The sequence below is a fragment of the Entelurus aequoreus genome, linkage group LG06 (assembly GCF_033978785.1).
Source record: "Entelurus aequoreus isolate RoL-2023_Sb linkage group LG06, RoL_Eaeq_v1.1, whole genome shotgun sequence".
Classification (NCBI taxonomy): domain Eukaryota; kingdom Metazoa; phylum Chordata; class Actinopteri; order Syngnathiformes; family Syngnathidae; genus Entelurus; species Entelurus aequoreus.
Genome location: NC_084736.1, coordinates 52,627,016 through 52,638,288, shown reverse-complemented (window position 1 = coordinate 52,638,288; position 11,273 = coordinate 52,627,016). Strand labels below are relative to the sequence as shown.

General features: G+C 38.5%; 2 protein-coding genes across 2 annotated transcripts in view; one reads left to right on the top strand and one right to left on the bottom strand.

Moving 5' to 3' along the window:
* Positions 1-386: 386 nt before the first annotated feature.
* nol6 (nucleolar protein 6 (RNA-associated)) overlaps positions 387-11,273 on the bottom strand; it is a 30,321-nt gene continuing 19,434 nt past the window's right edge. The window contains exons 22-26 of the mRNA XM_062050972.1: positions 11,113-11,237; positions 2,935-3,024; positions 2,651-2,851; positions 787-888; positions 387-692 (exon numbers count right to left, since the gene is read on the bottom strand). Coding sequence (XP_061906956.1) covers positions 543-692; positions 787-888; positions 2,651-2,851; positions 2,935-3,024; positions 11,113-11,237 — 668 coding nt within the window. The 3' untranslated portion in view covers positions 387-542. The remainder of the gene's footprint in view (positions 693-786; positions 889-2,650; positions 2,852-2,934; positions 3,025-11,112; positions 11,238-11,273) is intronic.
* On the top strand, positions 10,360-11,000 carry LOC133652340 (cocaine- and amphetamine-regulated transcript protein-like). Its single transcript, XM_062050973.1, has 3 exons — positions 10,360-10,553; positions 10,645-10,728; positions 10,800-11,000. Exons 1-3 carry the CDS (start codon positions 10,407-10,409, stop codon positions 10,905-10,907), a joined length of 339 nt encoding a protein of 112 aa, XP_061906957.1. The 5' UTR covers positions 10,360-10,406; the 3' UTR covers positions 10,908-11,000.

Sequence of the window (11,273 nt, the reverse complement as noted above, 5' to 3'; positions counted from 1 at the left end):
GTGAAACTTGCCAAGGGACATGTAACCAAACTGTATGTATACTTTTGACCCTGCAGATTTGGTCACATTTTCAGTAGACCCATAATAAATTAATAAAAGAACCAAACTTCATGAATGTTTTTTGTCACCAACAAGTATGTGCTCCAATCACTCTATCACAAAAAAATAAGAGTTCAATTATTGGAAACTCAAGACAGTCATGACATTATGTTCTTTACAAGTGTATGTCAACTTTTGACCACAACTGTATATATAGGACATATGGGTGAGGACATTAAAGTAACAGTATCAGAAAAATGTTTGATATTGCAAATGAAAAGATAATTGGTGCTGAAATATATATATTTTTCTCATGTCAACGATTGAAATAATTAGGCAGACACAGCTTACCGATCCTGTGTGTATATTTATTAGACATGATGCAGCTTCTACAAAAACAGTCTTTTTTTTAGTTGTGGCCTTATAGGCAAACACAGCAAAAGGATCAATACATGTGTGTTTTGAGGATAAGTCTAACATGAGAATCAAGTGGATTTTTCAGATTAAAATGACCATCTTTCAGTCCTGGCCTCCACTGATTTGACCAAATCCTGTCCAATGATCCTGAAGTCCTCCAGTATAGCTTCCACATTAGGAAACGTTTTTACTTTGCCGTCAGTTACCTCTGCACTCCTGGCAGACATCTGGGACGTCTACAGGAAACGATGCAGATTAATCAGTTAGTTGTTTTTTTTTAAATTTGTCAACTTTTTTAGCTGCGTTACAGAGCAATGGCAAGTGTTTTACCTTAAAGGGCATTGGGACAAAGGCCTTTGGCTTCCATAGAACAGCGATCACCCTTCCTCCATAGGGATCACAGAAGAAGAGGGCCAAGTCTCCAAAAGCATCCTTGGAAAAATGGCGCAATCTATTAATTCAATATTTTAAACAAACTGCAAGCAAATTTTATGAATAAATGTGTGTAAAAAAAATTACACAGTGTAGCCAGAATACATTCAATATATTAGCAGGAGCGTATTTAGTCATTTGGGGTCCCGAGGCAAAACGACTGTGGTCACTGGGGCCCTCTACTAACCAAAGACGACATACTAATTGACCATGTTGTTACAAACTAACATGCATGTGAAAGCTGAGTTTCACTGATCAAACACTTCTACTGTAATTAAAAGGAAGTTAGGAACATTAATCAACATTTAATAATGAGTAAGTCATTTTACCAAGATTAGTTCCAGCTCCGCCAACAAAATTATGTGATTCGAAGTGCTATTACTGTAAAAGCACAAAGTGTGTGACTGGTGAGAAAAAGAGAGCTCTTGGTGGTGGCCATGTTTGAACAAGGCGAGACTTTAGAAAAAAAACTGCCTCTCGAGTTCCTACCTGCTGAACATGCACTATATCTTGCCAGGCAGAACATCAGTTACTACAGTTCATCATCTGGAACGCTTTAATACTCACATAGCTGTGATGAAAAGCATCAGTTTCCACTTGCATCCTGCACTGATGTAAACCGAGTACCGGTATTTTTTGGTACCGGTTCCTAATTGGGTGGGTCCAAAAAGGTCGTTAAGATTCTGGAGAAACTACACAACTATCTTTTTTTTTAATCCAGCTGATGTCGTAATTATGTCACAATGTCACATTCACCTCGGGTGCAGGTTGCTACGCATAAAAAAAACACAGGTAGGATCTGATAATCAGCTTGGAGTAATCACAAATAAGGAAGCAACACCACACCCAAGTGTGTCACACAACAGTATTTCCTCCTCAAATGTCCTTTAAAGTCTAATAAGAGTTAGTGTCTTTACTTAAGAGTCACGACTGCCACTACCGCGCTTCATCAACCGACATCCTAGCGGTCCAGTAATCCGCAAGCCAATATCAAATTAATTAAAAAAAAGTGAAAAATTTAAAGACTTCACTGGTGTGATATGTTACATGATGTTGGTGGTGTACAACCTCTTGTGCTAATAAAAATTGTCATGAAAAATATGTGTTTTCACATCTTTATTTACATCAATAACATAGTATTGATAAGATTACCAATAAATGCCAGTGTCGATAAGGAATATCGATAAAATCCTAACGATAAACACCCCTACTTGATAGCATACACTCTGTGTCATAGAAAAAATGGACACCTTGCATAGTTTTGATAAAAACGGTTTGCTTCTTCTCCACTCCACTTTAGGTACTCTGTTTCATGTTTACAAAAACCTCCAATATAAGTTTTGGACGGTCTTTTGGAATCAAGTCTGCACATGTGCAGTGACATGGAATGGGGAAGCTGACAAAGACGATCATGACTGATTAAAGCGCACAAATTTAGACAAAAAATAAATACATTTGGATCTCAGGACCCCAGAAAACTGCCTGTGTTCTCTTAATGGTAAGTATGCCCCTGCCTATTAGCAAGGATTAGAGAAGTAGAAATGTAATTGTTTTCATACATAAGTTCCTTGTGTTTTTTGTGAGTATTTTCCTTGTTTGTAGTTTAGCTTGTTGGCAAGCTGCTGACAATCACTATAAAAACATTCTAGACTAATATCCCAGCTTGAATGCCTTCCTGCCTCCCACAATGCACCTCATGGAGACCCCAACCCGCCCCTTTCTCGGTACACAAACTGTGTTTCTGAAAGATGTAAACACTCACCCGCAGCTCTGCCAGGTAGAGGCTCACAGGGTTGTAGTCGACGACGGGCATCACCCCACCTGAGTGAGGCTTGCTGCCGGGGACCACGCCCCTGTTGAAGTTGAGGTGGGGACGGTCCACCGCTTGGCCGAGCAAGGGGACCTGCCTGGGGTTCAAGTGGATCAGCACATCGTAGGCATCTAGAGGAGGACGCAAGGCCACCTACGCATTCAAGTGGAAACATATTCAAGCTTGTTATACTGGGAGTGAAAGCATTTGACGGATGTGATTTCCCCGAAACTAACCCTGACATCTTGTATCTGACCACCATCCATCAGCTGATGTTCCAGAACTTTAAGACTCTCGGCCGCCACCAGAATCACACGTTGCAGCATCTGAGAACACACAAAGATACAAACTAAGATTGTCAAAACTATCGATACGAACACGCAATAATTCATTTGATAACCTGCTTTTCACTATTGTCCTTACCAAATACTGTACAAAACTTTTTTTCATGCATAAAGAAGAATGCCTGCTGTCATTAATGAGCCAGTGTTTTCCATATATTTACTTAATCGTAGAAGCCTGTCACAAATGTGGATTTGGCACTTCCGGTTCACTCTCGCTCATCAACAAATTATAATGGAACTATAACTACAGCTTGGGCCTAAATCCGCTTCACAACACACTGGTTTGCCAGAGAATAACACGTAGCAGAAAAGATCTGTGATGCACTTTAGCTACTTTGTCGCTATATTTAGCAAATAGAGATACTGTACTTATCAAAACTGAAAGAGAGGTGTATCTTGTGTCATGCATTTATTCTGTAATCAAATCCAAGTAGTCATGAAACTATTTGCTGTGCAAGTGAGCGCCACCGGAACGGAAATCTGCCACCACAAGCCCAGGATGTGTGCATTACTACAGCATGCAGAAAACCTCCAGAAGCGAGCAATCCAACCTACGTGCTAAGAAAACACATCTTAAAGACACTCTTCTGTCGTTTGGCAACACTTTACACACCACTGCTTTACGTATTTCACCAGGAAGGCAATGTGTGGCCTGGGGTTTGATGAGCTGAACACAGCTCTTTTTTATGGGCCCGTGAAAACAAAAAATAAATAAAACAAATTTAAGAAAAATAGAGCAAAAAAAGAATAACAAAATGAAAAAGGCTGAAATATTGATACTAATAAACAAAAACACATAGATGTCTTTAAATATATGATTTAGCCTTTTAATTAGCCTATTTCAATACAATTGACATGATGACATCACTGCACCATCACATTGAAAGAATATTAAAATATTGTAGGGGTGTACAAAAAAAATAGATTTTCAGATTAATCACGATTCTTATTTGTAACGATTCTTAACCGATTCAAAACAATAAAAAATCTTTTTTTTTTTTACATTTCCAGCCACCCAGGCAAATTATATTGTTGATGTAGATGCTCATATTTGCTGTACAGATTATGAGAAGTGTTGGATACTTCTCATGTTGCCTTATTTGTATTTGACTTTATTTAATGTTTGGGAAGCATTTTATTAAACAAAACCACTTTTCTTTTAAGTAATATATAAATTGATCAATGCTGTTTATATCTATTTAATGGAAGAATGTAGTTAATCATAGAAATGGCACCCAATGTTATTTAAGTATAGATTTCGAATCTAGAATCGTTTTGAATCAATAATTAATTCTGTATTGAATTGTTACCCCCAAGAATCGAATAAAATCATGTGGTGCCCAAAGATTCACAGCCCTACAATATTGTTTCATATATTTGAAAGTTCCACTGCACTGCTTTTTTTTAGAATGTAAAAGAGTTGACATTTGTTATTTATAAGCATATTTATAAGCACAGTATTGTTTGTTTTGATATACCGGGAGGTTAAAGACCACTGCTGTTCTTTTTGGAATGTATACTTACCTCTTGGCAGCTGATACCGCAAATTAAAATCTGTGCAAAAAGATGTTGAAGTACAGTCATCTTAAGGGGGAAATGCAGGTTTTTTTATGTTGCCTATTATTCACAATTACTGTCAAATTAATGCCCTGTTGTATGCCTAAATTGAGCAAAACACGTATTGTTATTATGAATGTGCCTGCTCCTACATTACAGCTATACTTACAGCGTGTATCTCAAACGATAATGGAAGCTTTTGGATGTTTTTTAGAACGCTTTATAGGCGGAACAGAGCAACTCCCATTGGCTTCATAGTTAGGTGACTTTTGCTAATGTCTATTTACGAGTTAAAATGCATGAAAAAAAGAAAAACATATGTCTAAGGACTGTGAATGATAGGCAAATTTTCCAAAAAAAGTGCAGTTATCCTTTAAATACTTGACACTTTGAAACACTTTAGTAACACAAGTAGTAATGTAATGGATTAGATTTTATATCGCGCTTTTCTATTGTTAGATACTCAAAGCGCTCACAGAGAAGTGGGAACCCATCATTCATTCAGTGAATTTAAAAAGCACCTGGGTCGAGTTGTAAAAAAAATTTTTTTTATCATGGTATCAAGAATTGCGGAGATTTATAGACATCAAATGACAATCTGGCATCGTGATAACCCTAATACAAACAAAGCATTGCAAGGACTATGCTAAGGTTTTTTTTTCTTTTAAATGGCACAATGCATTAAGGTTTTAATTCACAAGTTGAGTCAGACAGGAAATTTGCCCAATAAAGTTCCCAAGGTGAATTTTTTCACAAACCTTCGCTGTATGTGTTTCAACTCGTCTTGGGAGAAACACATTAGCATCAAAGGAGGTGACGCAATTTGTGATCAAACCTAAGCCTAATACTGTGGTAAATACTTTGGTAAATGGGTTATACTTGTACAGCTCTTTTCTGCCTTCAAAGGACTCAAAGGGTGTGACATTATTACCACTTTCACCTACTGATTGGACAGCATCAAGAACACCTGGGGGTTCTTCGACATGGTCACAGGGGGACTGAAGATCGAATCTGCAACCACTGGTTTGGGTGCCAACCACTCTACCACCTGTAAACTGCACTAATACATTGTTGGTGGCGACTGTATTTTTACACTTGCTTCAAAAATGTAAAATGTTGAAATGTTAAAGAAAGAGGCCCCATTATGCAAAACCTATTTTTCTTACCTACAAATGTTTTATGTGTATTTGGGACCCCCATAAGGCCCAAAAATGTGAAATTAAATCATGGAGGCCTGGCAGAGATATTTATAAAACAATCTGTACTTCTTCCAAACTTGCTCCAAACGAGCCGTTTGGAATTTAAGACTTGAGTGACATGTTTTGCCTTAGTTACTGTACATCAGTGGATATCTTCATACGTGGTAGAGGTTTATCTAAAGAGCTCTGTGCAAGTCAGCCCTTTTTATTTAGGTTTAGTCAATAAGTTTCTTATTTTTGTCTGTCCTCTTGTTGTGGGGAAAACTGGCGTGTACAGGCACTTGCATGCTAAAATCTTCCACTGTTGTCTAATAAAAATTAGCGTATAGTTCTAACTTATCTCTTTCAGTAAAGCTCTAAAAACTACTACATCACAGACGGGGAGGAGACTGTTGGGCGGTATAGCTCGGTTGGTAGAGTGGCCGTGCCAGCAACTTGAGGGTTCCAGGTTCGATCCCCGCTTCCGCCAGCCTAGTTACTGTCGTGTCCTTGGGCAAGACACTTTACCCACCTGCTCCCAGTGCCACCCACACTGGTTTAAGTGTAACTTAGATATTGGGTTTCACTATGTAAAGCGCTTTGAGTCACTGGAGAAAAGCGCTATATAAATATACTTCACTTCACTTTTTTACTTCGCCATGTAAATGTGGCAAAACGGTGCATTCTAAAGAGACAGTAAAAGCAGTGTAAAGATGGTCTGTAAAACAAAATGTACGCAACATTTTGACCAAAAAATACAATTGCGTGTTATGTATACCAGAGGTTCTTAACCTTTTTGACCTCGGGGCCCACTCAAAAGTTAACACTATATTAGTAATCTTACTCTTGATTTTAATTGTACCGGTATTCAATTATTTTATCTAACATACTTACAGTTTACAACCTTGTCAAATGATATGAAACCATTTGTTAATCACAAATATTATTTATTTAACACTAAACATTAGGCTTGGTCAGGCAGATTAGGAAAAAAAGTATGAACCAAATATACTGCAAATAAATGACGAAAAATAAATATAAATATAATTCAATCAATCAATCAATGTTTATTTATATAATTATGTTGTAAAATAATGTTGATGCAAAAATAAATATGTTGATTTAATAATTAATCTGTTTCCTAACTAAACTGTCAAAAAAATTGCAAATAAAAACACAGCTTCCCCACTTTAGTCATAATTTTTGCACTTAAGAGACTTCTCTATGACTTTAGTTCCAGACTTGTTCTGTTTGTTTGAGATTGTCATTACTGCCACAAGTGGTGGAAAAGTGTATAACAACTGATACAAACCACAGCTAAGAAACAGATATTTTTTGTGGCCCAAAAATGGGCCCCAGCAGTATGGTTAAAAAACACTGATGAATACCGCAAGGAAGTGTTTTGAATGTAGAAAAAACATAATATACCGTATTTTTCGGACTATAAATCGCTCCGGAGTATACGTCGCACCGGCCGAAAATGCACAATAAAGAAGGAAAAAACCATATATACGTCGCACTGGAGTATAAGTCGCATTTTTGGGGGAAACTTATTTGATAAAATCCAACACCAAGAATAGACATTTGAAAGGCAATTTAAAATAAATAAAGAATAGTGAACAACAGACTGAATAAGTGTACGCCATATGACGCACAAATAACCAACTGACAACGTGCCTGGTATGTTAACGCAACACATCATGGCAGGAGTCATTCAAATAACTATGACATATAGAACATGCTATACGTTTACCAAACAATCTGTCACTCCCGATCGCTAAATCCGATGAAATCTTCCTCCCCGGTGTCGCCTCTGGTATGTCCTTTCTTTCTGCTGCTTGATCGCCGTACTCTGCTGCATATTTCACTAATCCAACTTGTAATCTGCAGTATATGATTTCCTTTTCGGTGCCATTTTAGTTCAGCCCTTCTCAGTTTTTATAAGTTACCGCCAATGTTGATGTGATCCATTTTAATAGCTACGGCAGTAGCATATAGCAGTTAACAACCCATGACCCACAATGCACTTCTGCCATGACCCTCCCCCGCCGAATTCTTATTGGTTGACATGTGAGTGACGATTGCTGACGTGTGTGTGACAATTGCTACCATTTGCTTCGTCTCTTACGCTAATGAGATAAATAATATTATATGATATTTTACGGTAATGTGTTAATAATTTCACACATAAGTCGCTCCGGAGTATATGTCGCACCTACGGCCAAACTATGAAAAAAACTGCGATTTATAATCCGAAAAGTACGGTAACCGGTCTATGGATGTTCTCATTCATCCATGTCATTGTATTCTCAGGGCATTCAATCGACTAGATCTGACAAATCTAAATCTATAAGCATGAAACTGACGAAGCCTCCTTGGATGAGAGGCAAAACGTCTTCAAAGCAAACCAAACAATCCAGTTGCGATTGATTTAATGCCCTGAAAACAAAATACACTCTCTTTAAAACATTGAGGGTTTTATGATGGCAACCGTTTAGGAATAGATTACTAATATTTTCTTTGTGAAATATTGGTTCAAATGATCAACAGATGTACCTTTAAAGGCCTACTGAAATGAATTTTTTTAATTTAAACGGGGATAGCAGATCTATTCTATGTGTCATACTTGATCATTTCGCGATATTGCCATATTTTTGCTGAAAGGATTTAGTATAGAACAACGACGATAAAGATTGCAACTTTTGGTATCTGATAAAAAAAAAGGCTTGCCCCTACCGGAAGTAGCGTGACGTAGTCAGTTGAACATATACGCAAAGTTCCCTATTGTTTACAATGATGGCCGCATGAAGTGAGAGAGATTCGGACCGAGAAAGCGACAATTTCCCCATTAATTTGAGCGAGGATGAAAGAATTGTGGATGAGTAAAGTGCAAGTGAAGGACTAGTGGGGAGTTGAAGCTATTCAGATAGGGAAGATGCTGTGAGAGCCGGGGGTGACCTGATATTCAGCTGGGAATGACTACAACAGTAAATAAACACAAGACATATATATACTCTATTAGCCACAACACAACCAGGCTTATATTTAATATGCCACAAATTAATCCTGCATAAAAACACCTGCGTGTTTGTTACGCTAGCTCCTAGCTCCTCTGCTAGCTCCTAGCTCCATAGAACACGCCAATACAATTCAAACACCTGATCAACACACACTATCACTCAGCCCAAAAGACCGTTCACCTAACCCAAGGTTCATAAAGCTTATATATTTTTAAAAAGTTACGTACGTGACGCGCACATACGGTCAAGCTATCAAATGTTTAGCAGCCAAGGCTGCATACTCACGGTACCTGATATTCAGCTGGGAATGACTACAACAGTAAATAAACACAAGACATATATATACTCTATTAGCCACAACACAACCAGGCTTATATTTAATATGCCACAAATTAATCCTGCATAAAAACACCTGCGTGTTTGTTATGCTAGCTCCTAGCTCCTATGCTAGCTCCTAGCTCCATAGAACACGCCAATACAATTCAAACACCTGATCAACACACACAATCACTCAGCCCAAAAGACCGTTCACCTAACCCAAGGTTCATAAAGCTTATATATTTAAAAAAAGTTACGTACATACGCAAAAAAAAGTTGCGCACATACGGTCAAGCGATCAAATGTTTAGAAGCCAAAGCTGCATACTCACAGTAGCACGTCTGCGTCTTTGTCATCCAAATCAAAGTAATCCTGGTAAGAGTCTGTGTTGTCCCAGTTCTCTACAGGCGTCTGTGTATCGAAGTCAAAAGTCCTCCTGGTTAGAGTCTCTGTTATCCGAGTTCTTCCATCTTGACTGCATCTTTCGGGAATGTAAACAAAGAAGCGCCGGCTGTGTACTGTTGTTGCTGACTACGTTCGAAAAATACGTCCATTTCGCACCGACAACTTTCTTCTTTGCTTGCTCAGCTTCCTTCTCCATAATGCAATGAACATGATTGCAACAGATTCACGAACACAGATGTCCAAAATACTGTGGAATTATGAAATGAAAACAGAGCTTTTTCGTATTGGCTTCAATGTGGAAGGCATACCCGTGTTCGCCGGGCTACGTCACGCGCATACGTCATCCTCAGAGGCGTTTCGAACCGGAAGTTTAGCGGCAAATTTAAAATGTCACTTTATAAGTTAACCCGGCCGTATTGGCATGTGTTATAATGTTAAGATTTCATCATTGATATATAAACTATCAGACTGCATGGTCGGTAGTAGTGGGTTTCAGTAGGCCTTTAAGGTTACAGCCAATAGTTTCAGCACGTCATAGAGTCTTCCCCCTAAAAGCCATTTGTTATGACTGATACACTTATTTTAAAATATCAGCCTTTTTGCCGTTGCAGTGTGTTGAAAATGTACTGAAGTTCTATCGGAGGACCTGCACGTGTTACCACACAATAGAGTGTGGTAACCATCTAATTCAATCAATTAATAATTATTATTCAGTGACCATTATGTTGACAAGCCCACAGGACGACGCCTCATCAGAACGTCACAAAGCCTGAAGTTCCTGCCCTCCGGCACCTTTATAAGGAGAGGATGCTAGGAGGCTCGTTGCTCGTGTTCTGGGGGAGAGTAAAGTGAAACAAGGGAAGCTTATCTGGGTCAGCTACACACTATGACAGCCTGCTGTGTATATCTTTTCTGCATACTGGTGTATGCCACTGGACCCTTATATTGCAACGCCCTGATCCAGACGGAGGAATATAAAGCTAAACATTTGCGATATTTCGTCACCATGGAGGACGACAACAAAAAGCAACTGGTGAGCTCACTACTTAAAAGTTCTGATTAGCCATGTAAACTAATTTTTCTTTTTGATAATGAATCTTAAGGGCAATTTCTAACAATTCCAGATCAATGATTTACATGATGTTTTGGAAAGACTTCAGACAAATCAACTTGCATCCTTCAGAAAAAAACATGGCCACCTGCCAATGGTATGTGACGCAGAGTATACCTCTAACTGACACTAATACAACTGTGTCTAGACGGTGTATTGTTTGTCCAGTGTGATCCAGGAGACCAGTGTGCACTAAGGAAAGGCTCCAGGATTGGGAAGCTGTGTGACTGCTCCCTGCCAAGAACATGCAACTCTTTCCTACATCGTTGTCTATGATCCTTTCTCTTCTTATATCCAATGGCTAAACAAGGTTTGGCAGTTCAAACTTATGTATCCATATTTGTTTTCCATTGTATCTGTAATTTTACACACTATGTACATACAAATGCTTTGTTAAACTGTGTTATATCAGTGTGAAAGTACCAATGTTTCATTTAATAAATGAGTTATGTGTGTAGTTTGCTCTTGTTTGTCCACTGACCTGGATATTCGGTGCTTGCTTGGTCCAGATCGACACATTTTTGTCTTTAGGTGTCGCTATAAACATGACAGGCAGAGACTCCCTGGAGGCCAAGAAGTCATTTTTTATCTCTGTGTAGTCAGCCGCTACACGTGACGAGAGGAGGACAACAATCGGAACGT

What these genes read in the sequence shown, in the direction of transcription:
- LOC133652340 (XM_062050973.1), top strand. Translation starts at nt 10,407, where the DNA reads ATGACAGCCTGCTGTGTATATCTTTTCTGCATACTGGTGTATGCCACT. An exon ending in ACGACAACAAAAAGCAACTG is followed by an intron (nt 10,554 to 10,644) that starts GTGAGCTCACTA and finishes TAACAATTCCAG; the next exon opens with ATCAATGATTTACATGATGT. An exon ending in AACATGGCCACCTGCCAATG is followed by an intron (nt 10,729 to 10,799) that starts GTATGTGACGCA and finishes TTGTTTGTCCAG; the next exon opens with TGTGATCCAGGAGACCAGTG.